This window comes from Salmo trutta, chromosome 29, assembly GCF_901001165.1.
Source record: "Salmo trutta chromosome 29, fSalTru1.1, whole genome shotgun sequence".
NCBI lineage: Eukaryota > Metazoa > Chordata > Actinopteri > Salmoniformes > Salmonidae > Salmo > Salmo trutta.
Genome location: NC_042985.1, coordinates 19105497 through 19133116, shown reverse-complemented (window position 1 = coordinate 19133116; position 27620 = coordinate 19105497). Strand labels below are relative to the sequence as shown.

At 42.3% G+C, this 27620-nt stretch overlaps 1 protein-coding gene across 1 annotated transcript in view; it reads left to right on the top strand.

Moving 5' to 3' along the window:
• Positions 1 to 27620, top strand: part of LOC115167054 (leucine-rich repeat-containing protein 49-like) — a 56955-nt gene that overhangs the window by 2001 nt on the left and 27334 nt on the right. The window contains 9 exon segments of the mRNA XM_029721095.1: positions 239 to 307; positions 477 to 552; positions 639 to 869; positions 1041 to 1149; positions 1946 to 2122; positions 2124 to 2147; positions 3359 to 3425; positions 6861 to 7004; positions 27434 to 27495. Coding sequence (XP_029576955.1) covers positions 239 to 307; positions 477 to 552; positions 639 to 869; positions 1041 to 1149; positions 1946 to 2122; positions 2124 to 2147; positions 3359 to 3425; positions 6861 to 7004; positions 27434 to 27495 — 959 coding nt within the window.

The following is a 27620-nucleotide window of genomic DNA, read 5'->3' as shown; positions in this document are numbered from 1 at the left end:
GTCTTTATTAGGCAAGAGATAGCATGCTAGCTAGCTTATCCAGAAAGCTAATGCAACTCTGTAACAGTCATATAAATAAGCAAGATTGCTATCTAGCTGATTTTACAGTGGCTGGGTTGCATGTTGTTGCTCCACAAATGCATGAATATTATCAAGTGTTCTTAGCTTAGTTGTTGTTCATCTATTGTTACAATTGCCAGTCTTAAGTTGCCTCATCTTTTTCTGTCATTCCCCACAGGTCAACAGCTATAAACTGCACTTTACAGCAGTGAACTCTCAAATACCAGAGAGAAATGTTCAGAGACCAGTGAGTTTGCCTTCCTAGATAGATCCACAGTGAGGAGTGTCCCCATTCCCCAAATTATACTATTTTAATGAGACAATGCCTTAATATGGAAAGCATGACATTATGTCTTGAGTACCCTTTAATTATCATAATTATATATTTCTAATTCATTAAATGGTTTATTTGACAGCTGGACGTCCGATGGTCTAAAGACTTTACAAACAGGATAAACATGGACACCATGAAAATTAATCCACCAAGACAAGGTACTACCTGACTAAGTTGCAAGACACCGTGACAGTCTCTTACCTGTCCCCGTCTTCTCTGTCTCACCATTTACTTTTTTCTCCAGACAGCAGGCTGAATGTAGACAGTGGCGGCAGGCCTCTCCACACCCCTGTGCTGGCGTTTGTCAGTGAGTTTATGGGCCCTGAGCATCCCCTCCTACCCCCTGCTGCTGCTCTACCCAGTGGGCTGACTGGTGACCTGGGGCCACAGCCACACAGAGTGAAGCCTAGGAGAGCAACCCACAGTGCAGGGGCCATCTACTCCCACAGTACCTCACCCCTCACCCTGCCAACTGGTGAGTGGCTGCACTCAGGATCCTACCCCTCTCTTCAGCTATGCCAATCCCCCTGCTTTTTTTTCTTGGATCAAAGTCAGTCTAATGGAACATTCTGCTCTGTGCTCAAGGTAAACACTTCTGGACATGTAAAACCTGATGCATTTCTGAACAAATGTGTCTTTGTAACAGGACCAGGGGATGCCATATCATTGAGTGAGAATTCTCCCTCTAGTTTTCCAATTGCCTTTCGTTCCCGTGATGACTGTGCTTTGAGTCCTGAGCGACTAGATTTGGACAGGTAGGCTAAAACACTCATGGCTTTGTTTGTTCAGTGGTCTATGTTGAGCTTCTCAATACACTGTCATGCAATGGAATGCCAAGTTTGTAATTGCTTGCACTCACCAGTAGGGTTCAGCAAAGTCCCTTATAAAGATTATCCTGCTCTCTGACAGTGCATGTCAACTTTGCAGGCGTAAAAGAAACACCTAAAACTAGATCCTCTACATACTGGTCTTGATGAGAAGAAGAAAAAAACTGTCTGGGGATGTTCTCTTCTGCACTGTTCAAACAATCCAGTAAATTTGGAGGAGGAGTTAAGATGGAGTGTCGCCGGGCACCTTCAGCAGGATTGAACGTTTTGGAATATTCTGGAATATTCAGATAGAAATAGGCTATGTAGATCAAACTTGCATCTCTGATATGTAGAATAAGGAATCACATCGGCTCTATTCATGGCATTTCTATCTGCAACGTTCGAGAACGTTTGGCAACAGAACATGGCTTTGTTAACGTCCAAAAGCGGGAAGTCCCGTCACAGGCTCTCTTTCCAATTCCCCTGAAAACCGGATCATTCGTTTGTTGGGGACTCGGCAGAGACTAGTCAACAATAAACCATATATATGGCCTCATCCACTTAGAATAATGAGATCTCCTGAACCCTGCGTGCCAGTGTTGGAAGGCAGACAGTGTGGTATCAGGTGGCTTGTACCTTTTTTCCTGTGAGCCCCCTCTCCTCTGCATCATAACAAGATAATACAGGGTCATCCTTTCACAGAGTGGTGTTGTTGACAATGCCTTTGTGTTTTGTGTGTCAGGCGTGGTCTGGAGGAGTGTCCCCTGCTGGAGGGCATGGGTAGGCTGCGGCTGCTTAACTTTCAGCACAACCTCATCACGCACATCCACAATCTGTCTCGTCTGCGGCACCTGGCCTTCCTAGACCTGTATGACAACCACATCTCCCAGATGTCTGGCATCTCAGCCCTGGCCTCTCTGAGTGCTTATGCTGGGCAAGAACAGGTTTGTGTTACGTTTCTCAAGCATACAAACAGAACAATAGGATAGGAGCTCCCACTCATTTTGGTGCTTTTACTTACAGTGCATGGTTTCAAGGACAGATGAAAAAACTTTTTTTTAAATTACTTTTACCCCCCTTTCTCCCCAATTTCGTGGTGTCCAATTGGTAGTTACAGTCTTGTCTCATCGCTGCAACTCCCATACAGACTCGGGAGAGGCGAAGGTTGAGAGCCGTGCGTCCTCCAAAACACAACCCAACCAAGCCGCGCTGCTTCTTGACACAATGCCTTCTTAACCCGGAAGCCAGCCACACCAATGTTTCGGAGGAAACACCGTACACCTGGCTACCGTGTCAGCGTGCATGCGCCCGGTCCCACCACAGGAGTCGCTAGAGCACAATCCGGCAAGGACATCCCTGCCGGCCAAACCCTCCCCCTAACCCGGACGATGCTGGGCCAATTGTGCGCCCCCCCATGGGTCTCCCTGTGTCGGCCGGCTCAAATGAAAAACTTTTTATGCTGTCTTTTTTTGGTGGGATTTTTCTTTACATTTATAAAGATGTTACCGTCGGGATATGCACATCCTGCTTTTTGGATTAAGTGATACTGTATGACCGCCACAGCACAGCTAGCCTATATATCAAACTCCATTGAAAAGTACTTTCCTGCAGGTGCCCAATTTCTGTACAAAACCATACCACTGCTCTCTTTGTGAATCTTACATCTAACATCACCTTACTTTAAAACTAAAGGTCAGGAGGGAGGAAGATTAAAGGCACAAATCATGGCAAATGCCTCCGGGATCCCATTGCTGAAGTCTGGTTTTGTTCCAGAGTCTGTAAAACCTGACATTTGTCTTTTTAGAACCCACTTTCAGAACAGTCTGCGGTACCTTTCAAGCAAAGCATACCACAGATTTAGGTTTCTAATAGGTTACAGTCCCTTGGAAATTCTAACTTCCCTAAGTTACAGTTTGGTCTGTATAGACAATCCTGGATGACAGGACAGTGGAAAACAGTCAACTTCCCATCAGTAGAAAATAAATTCCTACCGCTCTTTGACAATCAATCCCATTTCCTTGTGCCTGGTAACCATTCAGTTAGCAGATGGGATACCAGCTCTTTGTCATAGTAACATTGTGTTATAGGAGAGATATCTTGTATAGAATACCAGAGAGGATGATGTTAATATTATTGTCTGTTTAATGTTTTACAGAATCCAGAGGATATGCAGTCTGGATAACCTGACTAAACTAGATGTTCTGGACTTGCATGGCAATCAGGTACCATGTTTCAAACCTTAGAAAATGATAACTTCAATTACATTCTTTTTTGTTCTCCAAATATACACCCACATGCATTTATTGTCTGTAATGTTGTTTGCAATACTGTGACCAGTGGGGGACTGTGATATCTAGCTGTGAGGTTCAGCAAGAGCAGAGAGGCACTACCACCTCCCCCATACTGCCGGTTGGTTACTACGTCACTGACTCTGGGCCCCTACAGTTAAGCTCAAGCAGGCTTGACTTCAGGAAAGAAAACGCATTAGTTCCTGTTGTGAGGCTTTTGAGTACATTCTATATTCAGTCGTGTGAAGGCAGTGAGTTATATTTGTACTTTTCGTTGAAACTCAGTGCTCTCTCAGCCATCATTACTAGAGTACTTTACCTTTCTTTTATTTTTCCCACCAAATGAAAACATATTTAGGAGCTTACTCCCACACATCCCAGTCCTGCTCTGAGTTACCTTACAGTTCTTCTTCAATTACTGTAATTTCTCTAACAGGCAAGGCTATCTCTGTACCTTTTACAATGAAGGAAAACCTGATAAAGCTGTTCTACAACTCATTTTAGTGTGAATGGTAAGTTGAGCGAAGGCCGATTTGATGAGCTTTTCTCCTTCGATAGGCCTACAGTATGATCTGGCTGCTGTCACAACGTTTTAAAAGCCTGTGAAGAGGGGATCACAGTAATACTGGTGTCAAATCAGGATTTTGCCAGTGTCTGTTAAAAGAGGATAGGATTGAAAAGTAATCTGTCCGCAGTGCTGGTTGTTTGAAATGTGCTGCCTGTATATCACCCACATTGCTCCAGTGAAAGTCAACCCAGAGTCCCTGTGAGACTCCTCTCTCTGACTCCGGCTGCTCTTTTTCATGTGTCTCATACTCTCATTCCCAATTAAACATTGGTTTCTGTTAATCTAACCAGCAGCCGTTGTTTTCCAGTGACTTCTGACCACGAACATACTGTGTCTTCCCCTTACCACATTTGTACTTCCTAAAGCACAGCAGTGTTTAAGTCACCTATGTATGACCACAAACAAGGGATCATTTCTGCCCTAATTTCAAATCACCCCTCCCTGGCCTCTCATTTTACCCAGAAGGGAGATGTGCTCTGGGGATAGGAAGTTGTTGTATTTCCAGTTTGTTGGAAATGTTCAAGAGGAATATCCTCTTTGGGAAGGAAGGACATTCAACCCCATTGGCCTGGTCCTGGAGTTAGAGGCTGACATCATATTGTTAAATAACCTTTCCTTCCATTGGTTGAGTGATGGCTTGTGCTCACAATAGGATCCTCTGTATCTAGTTGACACTAGCTATAACGGCTGCTATTCAATGAGGACAGGGCTACATTTTTTATCCCTTGAGATTTTTTTGAATGACACTACATTTATTGTATCAGGAATGCAAGGAGTACCGGTATATGATGTCTACAATGAATTACATTAGAAATTCTAAATCATTCATCAAACAGACACTATTTAACTTAATTATGAAATTATTTGAAACTTACAATGCACTTTGCCTTTTTTATTTTAAGACATATAAAGGACAGTTGTGACCCTGCCTGCAGAGCAAATATCCCTATAGGACATTAAGACTTCAACAGTGCCCTGACCTCTCATGTTCCTCCTCTGTAAAATGAGCGGGGAAACACTGTAACATATTTTGGATGCGTGATCCACCCCAACAGAAAGCAGTTCTACAGTTATCTGTAACACAACCCAGTTAAATATTTACAGATGAGATGATCTAATCTGCCCTGACGAGAGATGTAAAATTACTGTTCAGTGAAAGATACAGCCAGTATGGAGTGGACCCTCTGGCTTTCTTAGCTTTACAGAGGATGATGTCCCAGTCCCAGCCCGGGCTGAGATTGGTTTAGCCATGTGCTGACTTGTGTTAAAGTGGACTTGAGACAGAGAGAATGCTTTTCATTGGAGCCATGGTGGAACGGTGAATCAAAGAGAACATCACTGGGAAGCCTCAGTTGGAGTGGAACATTACCTCACTCTGTTGTATTTGTCAGCAGTCATAACAAAAGTTGTTTCAATCTCAACGACCCTTGCCTGTTTCTCTGGTCTCTGTCCAACAACAACAGTATTATGAGAGGCATTTGGAGGACTTAATACACCTGGGCCTATTGTCAGAACTCCATAACTGCTACTCACTACTGGCAGCTGGACAACTTACTGTACAAATAGATAGCTATGACATAGCACTGTTACACTGGCCTTAGAGTGCTTAGGCTATGACAGCACTGTCTGGTCAAGCTATGAAAGAGGAGAGTCAGAGAGAAGAGTGTGCCTCAGTATCACTCATAGAAGGGCTTTAGATGTGGAGAGCAGGCTGTCATCCCCCTCCCTCCCCTAAATGGAAGGGGAAAGCAGAGGCCCTTTTAGCCAGAGCTCCAAAGCTCTATGCAGCTTCTGTCCTTTAAATGATGTTCACTGTTCATTTAAAGATTCTGCCCTAAGCTAACAACCATACTCAGTCTGTCTTGATTCATGTCTACTTGCATCAAGCTCACTGCAGGAGCCTTTCAAACTTTGACCCCTGGAGTAACATGCAGTGTATCATCATCAAGGGAAAGGGAACCCCCAAAGCCGGCCCCTCAGTGGTAGTTACTGTAGTTCTGGGTCGTGTCCCAAATGGCATCCTATTCCCTATATAGTGCACTACTTTTGACCAGAGCCCATACATAGGGAATAGGGTGCCATTTGGGACGCAAACTTGACCTCTTCCTGAAATGGAGAGGACACAGGACTGAGTGGCACACACCTCACAGCCTCACACTCAGACTAACAGACAGACAGCAACCGGGGAATCCCCTGGGTCCTGAAGTAGTTAGTTTCATTTTGACAAGAGGCCCTACAGTTCCCCCTCAACCAGTATGAGGCCAAGGCCACATTTCACTACTACTGACCCTTTTGGATTCTGGATGCCTTTTGGACTCATGGTTCAAAGAGAATACTGACTTTGTTTTGGCATCAAAATTATGATAATGTGGGTCAGAAATGAAAGGAGTGATTGTAAGGGTGGAATTGGATGGTAACATTGTATGTTCAAAATTCAAATAAGTTATCTCCAACTCATTTGAAGGTATAATTTATTTTGGGCTGTTTTTAGCAGAGAATATGGAATGGCCTTAGGCTAGTAAATCAGGGTACACAGGTGTCTGCTCTACTCCGCTGTACTCAAGAGTTTTATTTTGCACAACAAACAGAACTGGCATGTCTCATCATTTGATTTAAACAACACAGAGCATATTCTCAACACTGAAAATCACTCTTATGGCCCCTGTCACCTCCCTAATGTATTTAAAACAGCACAGCCTCAAGCCCCTGATGGTGTGAGCCTTTCATTCATAATGACTTAAGAGAACATTTCACCAGTTTATCACACTGATGTTTCTGTCTGTGTTTCCCTATGCCTTCAGATCTCTCAGATAGAGAATCTCTCCCACCTGTCTGAGCTGCGCGTGTTGAACCTGGCAGGGAACTGCATCTCCAGGGTGGACAACCTGCAGGGCCTGGACTCACTGACCGAGATCAACCTGAGACGCAACTGCATCTCCACTGTGGTGAGGGAGAGGAGAGGAGCGGATTTTATTTCATAAGGATCCCCATTAGCCGACGCCAATGGCGACAGCTAGTCTTACTTGGAAAAATACATTACAGACAAAATACTTTACAATTTACATATATTTAAAAACATGAACGTGTGTGTGTGTGCGCGCGCACATCTATCAGTTACACATACATGTCAGTACATGCACACAAAAGAGCATACATACTGAGAGCTGCTGGGTTTTGGGATCTGAGGGGCCACAGGCTGGGGTTGGTGGAGGGACTGCAGGCATGACATACTGAGGGGGCTACTGACTGACTGATGGTAGAGCAGAGCCCTGGCTGTTCTGAACTGAAGCAGCTGGATCGTGTCGAATCCTTTGGGCTCACACTAATGCACTGTGCAGATGTAATGGCTCAGGCCTGTAGTGATTCAGATCTGTGCTAAGATCGCAAACAGCTTGGCCCTTCTATCATCACAGTAATGGTTGAGGATGGTTCCCCCCACTCTGCAATATACTGTGCAAGAACAGTATGCTGCTGTGTTGCTAATGCTGACAATTTTAACAGATGCACACATCCAAATGTCGTGGTTTGATATATACACACTCATTGGCATACAGCTGACGGCTTAAGCTAGCTTCTTGCTGTGTATCAAACCTCTGACCGTCCCCAAGGTGTTGCCAGTGTTTGTCCCCCTACCTACTCATGCATTGACATGTGTAGACTAGATTATCATTTTCTTCTTAGATGATGATGTTAGCTGCAGATTCTTCTTTCATCTTATCATCCCCCGCTGCTGGCACAAGCCTTTACATGTTTTCCTTATTTTGATGTTTGTCTTGGTATCACATTTAGAAGGTTTTCTGTTTCATGTCTCACCAAGAAAAAACACAAAGTGAAGTAGCATGCTTGTCCTCCTGTCATCTACGGTGGTTACCAAGGGGAAATAGCTAGCTCATTAACCCCTCCTCATGCTGACTCCAGTGGAAGTGAAATAGGATATTTTTGAAACAGAAATTCCCTCCCCCCTACGTTTCTATAGTATAGTATTTCTGATCAACAGAGGAGCACAAACAGGCCTAAACAGGTCCTTCATTTGTATGCAAATCTGACATCTCCAAACCCTTCCCTCACTTGGTATGCTGGAAAATTCAACATGCTCTCACGGCAGAATTAGACATTCATGCATGTTTCTCAAACGTCAAATTTAGAAGTTGTTCCAAACGTCAAATTTCAAAGTGTTTAAGGTTGAGTTTAGGCATTAACTCCGAAATCTTAAGGTTAGGCATTAACTCCAAACTGTGGGGCTCGTCCCCCGGGGATCAAGAATATATATACATTTTTTTTAAGGAACTAAGGAGCTTTAAATTTACTCTTGAAAGTTATAATAGTAGAATGCACAAGTTGCAATTTCGAAATAGGGTAGTGCATCATCAGTTCCTCTTGTCATGTCAGTCATTGCATACCTTAGAGAGATATTTATAACTTGTCAGAAATGTCCAGATCAACCAGCCCATGTCAGCTAACATTCTTTTATTTAGGTTTTTTGACCCATGGATATTGTTGTAATGTTTTTGTCAGTTAAATATCACAAATACAGATTAGACATGGCAAAATGTATAGAATTGCATGTATAGAATTAGGGATGTTCCCCAATGCTGGAGGGAGGGGGGGGGCGAGTTAAAAAGTTTGGGATGAGGTTTCTATCACTGGATTCGAACATGCAACCTCCTTTTGTACTCCCGTCTGCCATCCCTGTCCACAACGCCCTAGCAAAACCAAAACCTTCTTGAAGGTGACATCGCTCACGGTTGCCTCTAGTGGCCAGTTTCTTTGTCAACTCCCAACGTCCTCAGACATGGATGGATGTCTAATCCTGACTTGTATCACGTGACCAGGCTGGACATTTTTTAGAAAAAAACCAGAAATGTCGCATCTCATCAACTACAGCTCCTGTTTACCCACTTAGAAGTTTTGATGAAATTACTTCCACTTTTAATAATCGGATATAATGTTTTATTGGCCTTACGGGAGGGTGGAGAAAAAATTCTACCCTTCAGCACAAGGCTCTTTCATTATTCGGATTGCAGGCACAAACTAAACACAGATACTTTCAGGTGTCTTAAAAGGTTTTCCTTTTCATTCTAGAGAGGAATATAGTGGATTTTTGGAAAGGACTTGAAGGGAAAAACAAATACATTGAAGTGCACTTTTCCAAACAAGTTTAAACCTACACTTAAACATTGGGCTCAGTTACATGGAAGGGCAGTATTTTAGACATTCTGTATGTATAACCCTTTGGGTACTGTGCTACATATGGTACATGTCTGAAAGGTTTGTTTACCTAGAAAACCATCCTAAATGACACCTAAAATGGAACAGTTTGGAGATGATGGTAACAGAGTATCACTCTGTTTGTGATGAATGGGTGAGATACTGTTCTGTATGGTTTTAGTCTGTATATTGTATGCACTCTCTAAAAGACAAGTAACTTAAACAACCTCAGCCATTGAATGACCAGGTCACCAGTAGCACTTACTAAGGATCACACACATGCGCACACACACACACACACACACACACACACACACACACACACACACACACACGTGTTTGTTGGCGCTTCTCTTTGTAGAGTGTTGTTGCGTGCAGCAGAGACAGCGGTTATGAGAGGCTGTGTTGGCACAGTAATGGTTGTAGGGGAGCTCCTCAGTGTGTGAGAAAATCAAACACACGCAAGCTGTCAGCTGTCAGCATAGCTGGGGTGGAGCTGAGCTGTAGAGGTGAAGCCCAGGACACGCAGGAGAGAGACTGACACCAGGTTCAGACACACCTACAAGTCTCTGGGACCCTGCTGTTAGAAGATGAGATAGATAGTGGTGGACAGACAGTGAGCTTTTTTTATGCACCACATCAGCCCAGTGATGACATCACTCTAAGACTCTGTGTCTAAATTTAGACTCAGCCACAGTCAGAGCTGGAAGTGCTGTTACACTAACGGAGAAGCAGGGGTGAATATTCAGTCTGGGAAGCAGGTGTATGTGTGGTAGACTATGTGCTCATACTGTGGTATGAATTGCATTTTTTCAGTATGCAGAAATGGATGTTATAAGGATTCATTGCAGCGTTCTCCTCAAAGCCTACTATGTGACACTGTGGGAGTGCACAGTCATCTAATGTGTTTATTTCAGGAGCAGTGCGTTCCTGTCACTATGGGGATGCAGCAGCAGACAGTACTGTTAATGTGTGTACTCAAGTAGCAGTAGAGAAATGTTCCTATAAAAGCAGTGTTGCAAATGGCAGAGATTACAGCCTTCCTCGCACCTGTCTCTCTCATTATTATTTTTGCATTGATTGATTGAATTATTTCACGACTTCTCCAATCAGACATAGCCATAATCCTAATTATGGCAACAGCACCCCTGCGGAGGCAGCATCCCTGTAATACTGTTAGTGTCAGAGACAGTAAGCTATAAAAACAAAGAGAGTCGCACACACCATATGTATAAAGTCCTAGTAATTTATTGGGTAAAACACCAACGTTTCGGTGTCACTGTGCCTTCTTCAGGGTAATGTCATGAATGCTTGAACCAGGTTATGTAGACAAACAGTGCAATTAGTGCAACAAATGACAATAGTGAGGGCTGTCATAGTTATTAGGTTGATTATATGGAATTGAGAGAAACTGCTAAAAGACAGTAGTTTACAGCATATTGAATATATTAGGGTATTGTTAGCATTATCATCAACATATATTATTGTTTCATTTAATTTCACATATATATTTTATTGTTTCCAATTTCATAAAAATGTTGTTATATGTAATATTTTGGTTCAACCAAAATGCATAATAAACATAATCAACAGGGAGAACATATTGGGTGTACTCTGATAAACTGTAGAAGACAGCACATTAAAAGTGTTGTGTAACGGTGCCTGAACGGCATGAAGTGAATGCACTCCTCATCTCCTTAGTTGTTAGAGCAGCCCACCATTAAAGTCCCCCTAACTAAGTCACTGAGTGGTGTGGTGGGTTGACCGTACTGTATGCATACACTAGCCTTCTTTTGTTTATGCCTAAAGTAGGCTATGGCTTTATTTTGTAACCCATTGCACACTGCCACTGACATGCACATACAGTGTATTTGGAAAGTATTCAGACCCCTTGACTTTTTCCTCATTTTGTTACCTTACAGCCTTATTCTAAAAAGGATTAAATAAATACAAATCCTCATCATTCTACACACAATACCCCATAATGAAAAAGCGAAAACAGGTTTTTAGAAATGTTTGCACATTTTGTAAAAAGAAATAACAGAAATACCTTATTTACGTTGGTATTCAGACCCTTTGCTATGAGACTCGAAATTCAGCTCAGGTGCATCCTGTTTCCATTGATCCTTGAGATGTTTCTACAACTTGATTGGAGTCCACCTGTGGTAAAGTTAATTGATTGGACATTATTTGGAAAGGCACACACCTGTCTATATAAGGTCCCACAAAAAATCTAAAAACCTGGTTTTAGATTTTTTTTCATTATGGGGTATTGTGTGTAGATTGATGAGGGGGAAAAAAAACGATTTAATCAATTTTAGAATAAAGCTGTAACGTAACAAAATGTGGAAAAAGTCAGCACCGTAGCTGAGCAGGATGGTGCAGCAACAGGAGGCCATACGAGGGACAGGGGAAGCAAGGATGGGGGGAGGTTTGTTCTATTCTGTGCCTGGCCCTGTTTAGTTTGTTTTGTTTCATCCTCATTTGCTACAGCTTTAGAAGCCTTCTCCTGCATTTGCCATTAATCTTTTTCCAAGGGAAAATATGCATTTTGATAATGATTTTGAGCCTTAGAGCCCAGGGGGTATGAACATAACGTAAACAAAAGGAATATGAGCATCAGACTTTTGTTTGAATTATATTAATGTTTAAGTCAATCGGACCCCATGAAAGCTTTGCCCTTCATATGTGGTAGCAGAGTGGAATGAGAATTTAAGGCATGTTGATGTCTGTCCTTTATTAGTGTGACTTTGATGTTTCTTTGGATGTTAACGCAGTGTCTATCTCATGGGTTTCTAATGTACTTTACTGTCTGGGTCATCTGCTTACAGCATGAGCTATTCATAAGTAATATTGATGTATGAGCACTCAGCTGCCTTAACATACTGGACAAATTATTCTATGACTAATTCAGTACTGTATATTATAGTACTGTATATTATTTACAGTATATTATACATTTTGTATTAAATCCAGATCAAGAATCCATCCCTATCTATTTTATTGGTGTGGTCAGTACTAGTTTTGTCTGTTTATTGAACCAGGCACACATTTGAATCTAACATGCTATCAAGGCACAATGTGAGGCCCAAATGCAGACACAGGAGGCAGATGGTTGGAGTCTTACAATGCTTATTAATCCAAAGGGGTAGGCAAGAGAATGGTCGTGGACAGGCAAAAAGGTTAAAACCAGATCAGAGTCCAGGAGGTACAGAGTGGTAGACAGGCTCGTGGTCAAGGCAGGCAGAATAGTCAGGCACAAAGTCCAGAAACCGGTAAGGGTCAAAACCGTGAGGACTAGAAAAAGCAGGAGACCAGGAAAACTGCTGGTTGACTTGGAAACATACAAGACGAACTGGCACAGAGAGACAGGAAACACAGGGATAAATACACTGGGGAAAACAAGCGACACCTGGAGGGGGTGGAGACAATAACGAGGACAGGTGAAACAGATTAGGCTGTGACACATGCACTATTCATGTTCTCTTTTTTCTAAACTGTGCCCTTGGATTTGGTTCAGTGTTCTGATTGCAGGCAGCTAGTCCGACATTTAGCTGTTGGGCTTCTACTAGTGATGGTGAAGGAAATCATTGCGTTAGGGGATTTCAATACTGATGTCTGCAAAAAGAATAGACCAACCCACAATGTATTTATGAACTTCTGTAGATCACTTGCTCTGACCCAAATGATAAAAGATCCCACCAGGGTATGTGAAGCAGTGCAAAGTCCGATTGACTTAATATTGGTGTCTGATAAATCCAAAATATTGCAGAGTGGAGTAATAGTCTATGGAATCAGTGATCATTTTATTACATTTTGCACAAGGATGGTTTTTAAAGATATATTTAAGTGTCACAAAACTGTTAGAATCAGAGGACTTTAAAAATACTGTGTTGAAATGTTTAGGGAGCAAGTGGGTAAAATTGACTGGTCACCTGTGCTGGATAGTGTAGGGGTAGACAGTGCCTGGGAAGCCTTTAAATGTAGATTCCTTGATCTGGTGAATGTGATGTCTCCCATTAGACGGGTCAGAGTAAAGCAGAGATCTGGCCCTTGGTTTAATCATGAGATTCTAGAATCTATCCAAGCTAGGAATAAGGCCTTTAAGAAATTTAAGAACTCTCAAGAGCAACCTGATTCTGTCCTATATAAGCGTCACAGAAATGAAGCACACACAGAGCAGGATGGACGAAGCTAAGAGGGGTTAGTTTGCTGATAAAATCATTGTGAACAAAAATTACCCTAAAAAGCTTTGGAAATCATTTAAGGACCTAGGCTGTAGTAGTACTACCAAAAACAAGCTTAACAGTATTGGACTGAACATCAGGGAGGAGATGGTATATGAAAAAGCAGAAGATGCAAATTAATTCAACTCTTTTTTTTACTTCTGTTGCCAGCAAGCTGGTTAGCAAGCTGCCCACCAGTTTGTATGGAAATGACCAAGTCAAGAAGTATTATTCTGAGTTAGGGATTCAGCCAAACTCTTTTTCTTTTGCAAAGGTAGCAACAGACAAAATAGCCAGTATACTAGCAGAGCTTAAATGCTCCAAAGCCACAGTCCTGGATAATATTCCTGCAAGGTTTCTTAGAGATTCTGCTGAGCAAATTGCCCCTTGTATTATGCATATCTCTCTCTTGAACAAGGCATCTTTCGCAGGGACATGAAACAAGCTAAAGTTATACCTCTGTATAAGAAGGGGATAAAGTCTGACCCTATGAATTATAAGCCTGTATCTATCCTTAGTGTAACACCAAATATCCTGGAGAGAGTTGCACATGAGAAAATGTATGAATATGTCAACAAACAGTCTAATGCATAATTTTAAGTCAGGTTTTAGAAGAACATACTCGACTGATTCATGTCTACTTTACTTGACTGACTTCATCTGAAAAGAGATTGATGAGGGAAATCTATGTGGAATGGTACTGCTTGACATACAGTTAACCACTGTCTCCTAATCTCCAAACTGGAGGCACTGGGGTTAAGCAGTATCCCTCTAGGCTGGGTAAAGTTCTATTTGTCAGGTAGGGAGCAAGTAGTAGAGGTTAATGGTTCACTGTCTCAGGCAAAATCAAAAAGTTGTGGCGTTCCGCAGGGGAGCGTGCTTGGTCCTCTACTGTTTTTACTGTATATAAACGATATAAAAGATGCTTGCTCTTGCTGTCTTTTCCTTTATGCAGATGACTCTACACTTCTGTTGTCTCACAAAGTAAAACAATGTTGGAGAGCATACTTATGTCGTGACGTTGTATTAGTTAATGTGACGACTGCTGCTCATCGAATGATTAACGGTTTATAATTGTGTGATTAAATTAATCAGGCAATTATTACCTCATAAACCTGGGGCACCATGGGAAAATTTGTTTTATTGAGTTTCTATTTCCCAAATTAACTCAAAGAATATCAGAATATCGATTTTACAACAGTCGCTAATTAATCAATTTCCTCTACAGTCTCATTCTGAACGTCGCATAATCTGGGAATCTGCACAAACCCGGGTCCCACCAATGAGTTCGTACCACACCAATTTTAGTTGATTATATATTTACTAGAAAGCTAAAATGATAATAAAATATACACATACACAAAAACACAGTCTAGGCTATTGATTAGAACTTAGTATATATGAAGCATGTTACCCAAAATGGGGATTTCAAAAAGAGAGAAAAAGAGAAAGTACACGAGAGAAACATACATTTGGGTGCATTTGTCAGCTATGCTTATTTTAACCCTAACCTTGCCCCGAACTGCCGCTCTTATGGGTTAGAATATAATGATGTAATTACGTGTTGAAGGTCTCCGTGTGGACCGTTTAGGCTTCTCAATGACGCTCTTCTCTGGTGCAACTCTCTGGTTGTCCTCACGATGTCAGTGTCCTTTTGGCTTAGTTTTCTGATTCCTCGCCCTTGCCCTGAAAGGGGTCTTCTGAGGACAGACAGCTCTGTAGCTCAGAGCTTACAGCGTAGGAATGGAAACAGTTTAGATACCACGATTCGATGGGGAGTGGAGACCTGGTGATCAGGCTTGAATTCACCCGCTTAGACACAGCTACTCATCCGTAGCATGGGTAGAAAAAATATTTCTTTGTCTTCAACCTTGTGTTGCGTTTTGGGTTTGTTGACTTTTTAGACCTTAGCTGCAGCACAGGTCACTTAGTCTGATATGTTAATTCTTAACTCACATGTCTTATACCCTCGGGTCAGAAGAGGGCGTAACCGCCTTTAGGTCAATTTTCTGGGCGTACCAAGTTGAGGCAAGGTCTAGATTTAACTCCAATCCTATTTTAGACAACTAACATCACATTTCATCTTTACCAAAACATTCTCTTTGATTTGAACATTTTCCACACAACGTACAATGTATAAACATCAAGCATATATTAGGAAAACTCTTAAAGTTACAATGTTTCCGTAATAACATCGTCCTTTAACTTTTAATAACCAGACAAAAATGACATTAATTTTCATATTACATCTATCGTCATGACCACCATTGTGGCTGACGGAAACCATTGTTCTAAAGTCCCTTTATTGCATGTTTAATGTTCTGAGGCTGGTTCTCCATAGTGAGAGGACAAAGGAATTTTGTCTGTTGCCTAAGATTTACCATGGGCGTGAGTGGTCATAAAACCCCCACATCTTCATACCCCTAGATCTCTCCTCCTTTGTTGGGGGTGAGAGATAATCTGTAGGGTTGTGGTCTCCTGTAACCTGACCTGATCAGGACAGTCATGACACTTAGCACAGCGCTTACTAGTATTAGCAAATGGCTTGGAGATAATAAGCTGCCTCTGCACTTAGGTAAAACTGAGGAAATTATTTTTGGGTCCAGACCTAAATTGTGCAGGTCCTCTGAAATCAGAGTGGAGTTAGGGGGTGAGGTCCTGACTACTAAAATCTCTGTTAGCTACCTGGGATGGAAGCTTGGGAGGTGTGAGCATGGCCACTAAAGTGCTAGGGAAGGTTAATGCCAGTACTAAGTTTTTGGCTAGAAAGTCCAAGCTGCTTGATAAGGACAGTTTTGACTATGCTACTAATTCCTGGTTTGGGGGCTTATCTAAGCTTATGAGGGAGAAGCTCCAGATAGCCCAGAATAAGCGGATCAGGATAGTATTGAAGGTCAGTCCACGTACTCACATATGCAGGAGCTGCATTCAGGAACTAACCTGTCTGAAACGATGTCCTCTCTGGGCAGCTCTGAAAAACAAAGTTAAAAACTGTTTGATCAGAGCGCGCAACAGAACATTGTACTGTCTACACTCGGTGTGTTGTTAATATTAAAATTGTTTCATTAAATCGATTTTAATCAGAACAAAAGTTTTGTTGCTAAGGATTCCATGATGTGGTTAGCCTTTCGGCTGGGACTGCAAGTTTGTGTTCCATTTTTTTGTGTGGATTCTGCGAGTGCTAGCTGGCTGTACTAAAGACACCTGTCGTCATCATGGGAAAGATTCATTGTTATCGTTTCGTAAAACAACTGGTTACAGTAAAGAGCCAACCTTGATATTAAGGAGACCCGAAGGGAAATCGACTAGTACCAACAGCTTTACGCTATGGAGGAACAACATACTCCATCATGGAAAGATCCAACTACCTCACAAAAGAACTTTAACCCGACAAAAAAAAGAAAAACAGATTAATCTACAGACACAACATTTTTAAGTAGAGGCTAGTGCTCTGGCTGGAATCCATGCAACACTGGAAAAGTTGTGTGAAGAGCTAGCAGGGCTGAGGGGGAGTTTGGAGTTCTCATGCTCCAAGGAGAAAACAAGGCACTCACAGCCAAGGTAAAAATCCACGATTCCAGCATGGATTGTCTACTCAGGGAAATTAAGGAGTCGCTACTAGACATACAACGTCGTAGCATGCGTGAAAATCTATTTTTTTCTGGGATTCCTGAGGACACATCCAATAATCCAGAGGGCGCGATCAGAGAATTCATGCAATCCGCCTTGAAACTTCCTATAGAGACTGTAAACAAGGTGGCTTTCCACCGAGTACACAGACTTGGAGCTCGGAGTGACAAGAGCAAGTGTCCCCAACTGATCATCGCAAAATTTGAACACTACCAACAAAAGGAGCTGATCAAAAGCAGGGGAAGGGAGCTTAAAGGGACCAAATTCAGTCTCAATTACCAATTTCTAAGGGAGATAAACGAACATCGTAAGAGACTGTATCCGGTGCAAAGGCAACAAAGGGAGAATGGTAAGTGTGCCTTTCTTATTGTGGACAAACTCTTTATGGATGGACAGCTATTCCGAGACAGCTTCATAACACCATGGCTGTACTAAATTCTACAGGGACTTCAGGTTACGAAAAAAATAAAGTATAGGAACTGTAAAAATATCTGAACATTATGAAGGGGATATGAACACACACACTTACTCAATTACATGCTTACACATACGGACTTATACATACATACACACACACATCTGATCTCGCTCTCTTCTCTCACTCTCTTTCTCTCTTTTCTTTTCTCTCCCTCTCTCTATTGTCGAGAACTGTTTTATAATTGAATGTCTTTATTATTTGTCTATCTTTTTTATGTATTTGTCTACAAGTTTATATATGTTTACAACAGCAAGGGGAAGATATCAGAATATGGGCATTGGGGAATAATAACATATTGTATGGAATACATTTGTACTGTAATGAAGCTATCTCTAGAGTAATGCAAGGTCTCTTTCATGATCATGTGAAACGTCAATTGCTATGAAAATGCTGGGATGTGTTTTTCAATGATGTTAAAGGTAATTATGATGCAACTATGACGGTGATACGAGATGGATTACAATTATCATCATAAATATTAAGGCTATATGCACTTCATGTTACACACATAGACACTCAACCAAGCAAATTGGCTGAGTTATTTTTTATTTGGATATCACACATTATAGTCTTACTCTTATACAGACATTGTACACACTCACTAAATCACATCCAATATCATACACGTCAACCTACTCAGATTTACTACACACATAATATCTTGTCTCAATTTTCTAACATCTGTGGCATTGGCTCACAGGAAAACAGGCAAGGGAATAAAACAAATATTGCGAGAACCTATTTCTTGAATTCTAAATATCAGACATTTGAAAGCTCTAGTTTTGACCGTCATAATACCTCTGATGGCAGTAACTTTACAAGCACTAATTATGGTCGATTTAGACTGAGAATAGTATCTAGTTATGGTAAGGGGTGAAATAAGTATAGCCAGTTATAATTGTAACGGTTTAACAGATTGTAGAAAAAAGATCAGTCTTTACATGGCTAAAAGAAAAGGAATGTAACATACTGTTTACAGGAAACTCACTCTACATCCTTAGATGAACTTGCGTGGAAAAAGGACTGGGGTCAACTTATTTTTAACTAAGACAAAATCATTTATAACTGAATTTTTACAGTTTAATATACAGTTGGAAGTCGGAAGTTTACATACACTTAGGTTGGAGTCATTAAAACTCGTTTTTCAACCACTCTACAAAATTTCTTGTTAACCGCTATAGTTTTGGCAAGTCGGTTAGGACATCTACTTTGTGCATGACACAAGTAATTTTTCCAACAATTGTTTACAGACAGATTATTTCACTTATAATTCACTGTATCACTATTCTGGTGGGTCAGAAGTTTACATACACTAAGTTGACTGTGCCTTTAAACAGCTTGGAAAATTCCAGAAAATCATGTTATGGCTTTAGAAGTTTCTGATAGGCTAATTGACATAATTTGAGTCATTTGGAGGTGTCCATGTGGATGTATTTTAAGACCTACCTTCACACTCAGTGCTTTTTTGCTTGACATCATGGAAAAATCAAAAAGAATCAGCCAAGACCTCATAAAAAAATTGTAGACCTCCACAAGTCTGGTTCATCCTTGAGAGCAATTTACAAAAGCCTGAAGGTACCATGTTCATCTGTACAAACAACAGTACGCAAGTATAAACACCATGTGACCACGCAGCCATCATACCACTCAGGAAGGAGTCACGTTCTGTCTCCTTGAGATGAACGTACTTTGGTGCGAAAAGTGCAAATCAATCCCAGAACAACAGAAAAGAACCATGTGAAGATGCTGGAGGAAACAGGTACAAAAGTATTTATATCCGCAGTAAAACGAGTCCTATATCGACATAATCTTAAAGACCGCTCAGTAAGGAAGAAGCCACTGCTCCAAAACCACCATAAAAAAGCCAGACTACGGTTTGCAACTGCACATGGGGACAAAGATGGTACTTTTTGGAGAAATGTCCTCTGGTCAATGAAACAAAAATATAACTATTTGGCCATAATGACCATCGTTATGTTTGGAGGAAAAAGGGGGAGGCTTGCAAGAAGAAGAACAACATCCCAACCGTAAAGCACGGGGGTGGCAGCATCATGTTGTGGGGGTGTTTTGCTGCAGGAGGGACTGGTGCACTTCACAAAATAGATGGCATCATGAGGCAGGAAAATGATGTGGATATATTGAAGCAACATCTCAAGACATCAGTCAGGAAGTTAAAGCTTGGTCGCAAATGCGTCTTCCAAATGGACAATAACCCCAAGCATACTTCTGAAGTTGTGGCAAAATGGCTTAAGGACAACAAAGTCAAGGTATTGGAGTGGCCATCACAAAGCCCTGACCTCAATCCCATAGAACATTTGTGGGCAGAACTGAAAAAGCGTGTGCGAGCAAGGAGGCCTACAAACCGGACTCAGTTACACCAGCTCTGTCAGGAGGAATGGGCCAAAATTGGGAATATGGGAATATGATGAAAGAAATAAAAGCTGAAACACATCATTCTCTCTACTATTATTCTGACATTTCACATTCTTAATTAAAGTAAAGTGGTGATCCTAACTGACCTAAGACAGGGAATTTTTACTAGGATTAAATGTCAGGAATTCTGAAAAACGGAGTTTAAATGTATTTGGCTAAGGTGTATGTAAACTTCCGACTTCAACTGTAGGTTCAGCAAATCCCCTTATTGTTTGGGATACCTTTAAATGTACCTTCAGAGGTCATTCAATTCAATATTCATCAATAATAAAAAAAGCAGTTTCTGGCTAAAGAGACAAGACTAACAAGGGAAATCCATGAATTGATAGTACAGGTAGATAACAATAAAAAGTATACTACAGAGATGCAAAATAAGTTAGAGGAAAAACAAAAAGAACTTGAGAAACTTATTCAAGAACGATCTAATGTAATCTATTACAAAAATAAAGCAAACTGGATGGAATATGGAGAACAATTCCCAAAATTCTTCCTGAATCTCCAATACAGGAACGCTAACAAAAAGAATTTGCAGAAACTCGTTACTGATGACGGAGTAATCTATGATTCTCCAAATTATATTTTAAAAGAGGAAGCTAATTATTTTAGGCAGATGTTCTCTTTTCCGTCTCATCCTCTCCCACTGAATGGGAAATTAACAAATGTACAGAAAGATCAGTGCGAAGGCCAAATTACAGAGGAAGAACTTTCTGAAGCTATTAAATCCTTTCAGTCTGGAAAAAACCCAGGGCTTGACGGCATACCGGTAGAGGTATATCAAGCCTGTTTTTATATACTAAAAGCTCTGTTGTTAGATTGTTTTAACTACTCCTATAGAAATGGTAGTCTGTCAGTTACTCAGCCGGAAGGTCTGATTTCTCTATTATTAAAACCAGACCCAGATGGCAAATATAAAGACCCAGTCTATCTAAAAAACTGGAGGCCCCTTACATTTCAATGTTGTGATGCAAAAATACTAGCGAAATGCATAGCATTCAGAATTAAAAGAGTTTTACCAGGTATTGTTCATCCTGATAAGACAGGTTTTTTACATGGACGATACATTGGATATAATATACGACAACTACTAGAAATAATAGAACATCATGAAACTTCTAAGAAGCCAGGCCTGGTATTTATAGCGGATTTTGAAAAGGCCGGCTGGATTGTATTTTTTCAATTTCGGTAATTCTCTTATAAAATGGGTAAAAATAATGTACAGCAACCCCAGGTGTAAAATAGTAAATAATGGCCACTTCTCAGAGAGTTTTGAATTGTCAAGAGGAGTTAACCTCTCTGGGCCAGTGTAATCCCGTGGCGCGATATTCAAATACCTTAGAAATGCTATTACTTCAATTTCTCAAACATATAACTATTTTACACCATTTTAAAGACAAGACTCTCGTTAATCTAACCACACTGTCCGATTTCAAAAAGGCTTTACAACGAAAGCAAAACATTAGATTATGTCAGCAGAGTACCCAGCCAGAAATAATCAGACACCCATTTTTCAAGCTAGCATATAATGTCACATAAACCCAAACCACAGCTAAATGCAGCACTAACCTTTGATGATCTTCATCAGATGACAATCCTAGGACATTATGTTATACAATACATGCATGTTTTGTTCAATCAAGTTCATATTTATATCAAAAACCAGCTTTTTACATTAGCATGTGACTAGCATGTGACTAGCATTCCCACCGAACACTTCCGGTGAATTTACTAAATTACTCACGATAAACGTTCACAAAAAACATAACAATTATTTTAAGAATTATAGATACAGAACTCCTTTATGCACTCGCTATGTCCGATTTTAAAATAGCTTTTCGGTGAAAGCACATTTTGCAATATTCTGAGCAGATAGCCCGGCCATCACAGGCTAGCTATTTTGACACCCACCAAGTGTGGTACTCACCAAACTCCGATTTACTATTAGAAAAGTTTGATTGCTGTTCTTCGTCAGAATGCACTCCCAGGACTTCTACTTCAATAACAAATGTTGGTTTGGTTCCAAATAATCCATAGTTATATCCAAATAGCGGCGTTTTGTTTGTGCGTTCAAGACACTATCGGAAGGGTAAAGAAGGGTGACGCGCCCGACGCCTTTCGTGACAAAAAAATTCAAAATATTCCATTACCGTACTTCGAAGCATGACAAACGCTGTTTAAAATCTATTTTTATGCTATTTTTCTCGTAAAAAAGCGATAATATTCCGACCGGGAGTTGTTGTTTTCGTTCAAAGAGAGAGAAAGTAAACATGGTGTCGGCACGTGCACGCGCCTCCAGTCTCATTGTCCTCAGATCGACCACTTACAAAATGCGCTACTGTTTTTCAGCCAGAGCCTGCAAAGCCACCATTCATCGTTCTGGCGCCTTCTGAGAGCCTATGGGAGCGTTAGAAAATGTCACGTTATGCCAGAGATCCCCTGTTTTGGTTAGAGATGATCAAGAAGGCCAAGAAAAAGTCAGAGAGAGTGCTTCCTGTTTGGAATCTTCTCAGGTTTTGGCCTGCCAAATGAGTTCTGTTATACTCACAGACACCATTCAAACAGTTTTAGAAACTTTAGGGTGTTTTCTATCCAAATAAAACAATTATATGCATATTCTAGTTACTGGGAAGGAGTAGTAACCAGATTAAATCGGGTACGTTTTTTATCCGGCCGTGCAAATACTGCCCCCTATCCCCAACAGGTTTCAAACAAGGGTGTCCGCTGTCACCATATCTATTCGCTACGGCCGTCGAAATGTTAGCTATTTAAATCAGATCCAATAACAACATTAGAGGATTAGAAATCCAAGGCTTAAAAACAAAGGTGTCCATGTATGCCGATGACTCAAGTTTTATATTAAGTCCGCAAGCTAGATCCCTGCAATGTCTCATTGAAGATCTAGATAACTTTTTTGTACTCTCTGGACTAAAACCTAATTATGATAAGTGTACAATTTTACGTATTGGATCTTTAGAAATACAACTTTTACATTACTCTGCAGTTTACATATAAAATCAGCTGATGGTGAAGTAGACATACTTGGTATTCATATCACAAAATATATAAATAAGCTCTTCACAATGAATTTCAATAGAAAATCCTGCAACCATGGAGAGGTAAATACCTGTCTATTTATGGAAAACTTGCCCTGATTAACTCCTTAGTCATATCTCAGTTTTCTCACTTACTTATGGCACTGCCTACTCCTGATGATTCATTTTTCAAATCATATGAGCAAAAAAAATGTACTTTATCTGGGATGCTAAACCAGACAAAATAAAATGTTCCTTTCTATATAATGAATATGAATTGGGTGGGTTGAGATTATTAAATATAAAAGTGCTAAACCTCTCTCTAAAAGCTTCACTTATTCAAAAGTTTTACTTGAACCCTAAATGGTTCTCAAGTAGATTACTAAAAAAAAGCTCATCCATTGTTTAAAAATGGCCTTTTTTCCTTTGTGCAGATTGCCATGTCTCATTTTCAATTAATTGAAAATTATACTTTTTTCAAAGTATCTCTCTTTTTCAAACAAGCATTGCAGAGCTGGCTACAATTTCAATTTCATCCCCCTGAAAAGATAGAACAAATATTACAACAAATATTATAGCTGAACTCAAATGTGTTGTTTCATAAAATACCTGTTTTTATGGGAACGATGTTTGAAAAGGGTATTTTGTTCTTAAATGATATCGTAAATTGGAATGGTAGAGTTATGTCCTTCATGAAGTTATCAGAATTGTACGGGAAGGTCTGCTCAATCCAAGAGTACAACCAATTGATTACAGCATTACCCCAAAAATGGAGGAGGCAGGTGGCAGCAGGAGGATGTTGGGAACTGGTCTGTCTGCCCAATATAAAGGATCAAAACTGGCAGAGGAATAAAAATAACATAAATAGGAAAGCATACCAGTTTCATTTGAGGACCAGGATGTTGACAACTGTGCCATACAGATTGCAAAATAGTTGGGAAGAGATTTTTGATGTACCGATTCCATGGTACAGGGTGTATGTATCACGACTTCCGCCGAAGTCGGTCCCTCTCCTTGTTCGGGCGGTGTTCGGCGGTCGACGTCACCCGTCTTCTAGCCATCGCCGATCCACTTTTCATTTTCCATTTGTTTTGTCTTTGTCTTACACACCTGGTTTCAATCCCCCAATTACTTGTTCATTATTTAACCCTCTGTTCCGCCATGTTTGTTTGTGAGTAATTGTTTGTTGTATTGCGGTCTGTATTTGTGGCCATGTATTTATATGACGTGTATTGTGATATATTTGAGTAAAATTGCTTTCATTACTCATATCTGCTGTCCTGCGCCTGACTCATCTCTCCAGCTACACACAGATGCTTTACAGAATTACTCACCACCAAATGGAGTCGGCAGGAGCAGACGCCCTCCCTGTGGCGGTAGAGGAGCGTGTCCAGCAGCACATGACCATGTTGCAACGTCTGGGCACCGCCATGGATCGCGTGCTGCAGACGATGGATCGTTGGGAGAGAGGAGGAGGTCGTCCAGCGCCTCCACCAGCCTCACTACAGCAGACCCCACTGTCCACCCCTCCTTCACCCGGTCCCAGCGGGATTCGGCTCACGCTCCCGAGGGAGTATGATGGGACGGCTGCCGGATGCCAGGGGTTCCTACTTCAGCTGGAGCTCTACCTGGCGACCGTCCACCCGGCACCTTCGGGACGTGAGAGCGTGTCCGCCCACATGTCCTGCCTCTCAGGCAAAGCCCTAGAGTGGGCCAACGCCATATGGAGCGAAGGAGACGCGGCGTTGGACCATTACGCAGAGTTCACCTGCCGCTTTCGGGCAGTTTCCGACCACCCGCCTGAGGGTCGAGCGGCGGGTGAACGTCTGTTCTACCTGAGGCAGGGGACGAGGAGCGTGCAGGATTTAGCTTTGGACTTCCGGACCCTGGCCGCCAGCGCGGGATGGAACAACAGGCCCCTGATCGATCACTACCAGTGCAGTCTGCGCGAGGACGTTCGTCAGAAGTTGGCCTGCTGAGACACCACCCTCACGTTGGACCAGCTGGTGGATCTGTCTATCCGGCTGGACAACCTGCTGGCTGCCCGCGGATGTCCGGATCGGGGCCTGTCAGTTCCATCCCCCAGCACCTCCACTCCGACGCCCATGGAGCTGGGAGGTGCTGCGCTTAGGGCGACCGGAGGAGGGGCCATTCCCTGCACCATCTGTGGCCGCAGAGGGCACACTGCTGGTCGGTGCTGGGGAGGTTCCTCAGGGAGTCGAGGCAGCAGGCAGGGCACTATCGTGTCACCCCAGGTGAGTCGACACCAGGCTAACCCAGAGCCCCCTGTTGCTCACATGTATGTGCTTATTACATTTCCTGAGTTTTCTCCGCATTCCCAGCATAAGGCGCTCGTAGATTCAGGCGCAGCTGGGAATTTTATTGACCGTTCATTTGCTCATAGTTTAGGGATCCCCATTGTTCCTGTAGATATGCCCTTCCCTGTGCACGCCCTAGATAGTTGACCATTAGGGTCAGGGCTGATTAGGGAGGCCACTAAGCATGGTTACGCAGGAGGGTCACAAGGAGAGAATGAGTCTCTTCCTTATTGATTTTCCTGCGTTTCCCGTGGTGCGTCGACCGCCGAGCACCGCCCGAACAAGGAGAGGCATCGACTTCGGCAGAAGTCATGACAGTAACTGCAATGATGAGATAGGTGTTATTCTTCTTTGTTTTTATGTTTTATTATCTCAATGCCATACTGTGTTTAACTGTGTTTGATCTTGCCTAGCCATCTTGTCTCAAGAGGACAACAATGAAAATAAGTCCCAGACTCCATTGTGTGTTATCCTCCGTGATTTTACTCATGTGCATGTATGGGTTTTTCAAGTTTTGTGTGTGCTTGTTTTTTAAATGGTTGAATTAATAAACTAAACTAAATGGCCAAGCCCCACAGATCTGATTCATGTAACAGAGAGCATGGATATGGCTTTAGAGGTCAGCATGGCCATTACACAGTAAATGTTGTGCTCTAGTCTAGTGGCTGACCAGTTGGGATGGGGGGATGGGGGTGTGCATGCAAGTGAGCGTGTGTGGATGAGGATTGTGGTAGTGTAGAGGGAGTTTATGTGAATGAGTATTGCGGTAGTGTAGAGGGAGTTTATGTGGAGTTTATGTGGATGAGTATTGTGGTAGTGTAGAGGGAGTTTATGTGGATGAGTATTGTGGTAGTGTAGAGGGAGTTTATGTGGAGTTTATGTGGATGAGTATTGTGGCAGTGTAGAGGGAGTTTATGTGGATGAGTATTGTGGTAGTGTAGAGGGAGTTTATGTGGAGTTTATGTGGATGAGTATTGTGGCAGTGTAGAGGGAGTTTATGTGGATGAGTATTGTGGTAGTGTAGAGGGAGTTTATGCGGATGAGTATTGTGGTAGTGTAGAGGGAGTTTATGTGGATGAGTATTGTGGTAGTGTAGAGGGAGTTTATGCGGATGAGTATTGTGGCAGTGTAGAGGGAGTTTATGTGGATGAGTATTGTGGTAGTGTAGAGGGAGTTTATGTGGATGACTGCTAGGTTAAGCTCTTGTTGTCTGATGAGAGGCAGAGATACAGGCAGTGCTGGTGGAGTCTGTATGGGCTGACGCAGTGCTTTAAGTCGCTCATGGCAGTGTCCACACGCACTCGCATCCCAGCGCATGTCATTCATCCTCATAGAAGGCTTCTAAAGTTGCAGCTAATGAGGTTGCCCTGTCCTACGAGGCTGAACACGTCATCCCCACTGCCATCCCCCTGTCCTACTCTCCTGTAGCTGGCTGTGACATTGCCTGTGCCTCTGTGTCCTCATCAGCCAGCCAGCCTGCTGGTCCTCCTCACACCCTCCCATCCTCCCTCAGACTCTCTCCTCCATTGATCCTGAAACAGCCTGATGATGAAACAGATTCCATGACATCGGCACCACTGGAGACTTTAATCTATTCCTGTTGAATTCATAATTTGCCCATATCGCTGTCGCCTTCCCTTTGTTCTTCTGCTGCTGCTGGGCAGTGTCTCTGTGTGTGTCACTGTGTGTGTCTGTGTGCCAGTAGCCCCCTCTTTCTTTCTCTCTTTCTCTCTCTCTATAAGCGGAGTGAGTGAGCAAGCTCCTGCAGCAGGGGATCTCTGCATTAGCGCACTCTCCTCTCCTCTCCCTCCCCTTCTCCTTGCTCTGCCCCTCCCCTCCCTGTGCAGCCGCGGCAGTGTGCCTGCGCGCGCAGGGCGGATGGGGCTGTATGCCGGAGCTGGGAGCTGCAAGGTGACTGAGGGAATGGAGAGGGATGGGAAGGTCTGAGCCGCGCTGTGACTGTGCAGTGCCCCACTGCTACCTCAACTCAAACCCCTCTAGAGCCCCCTCTCCTCTCTTCATCCCCCTCTTTCTCACCCTTTCTTTGTCTAGACAGAGGTGGACCAGCTGCCCTGCCTCCAGCGCCTCTTTCTCAGCTGCAACAGCATCACCAGGTAAGATCTGCTTCTACTGCTGCTACTGCTTAACCCCCTCCTCTCCACAGATCTCAGTGCTGGCAGGTTCCCCTCCCAGGCAGCTCCCTATAGCTCAGGGCTGGGCCTGGCCTCTGCTGCAGAGG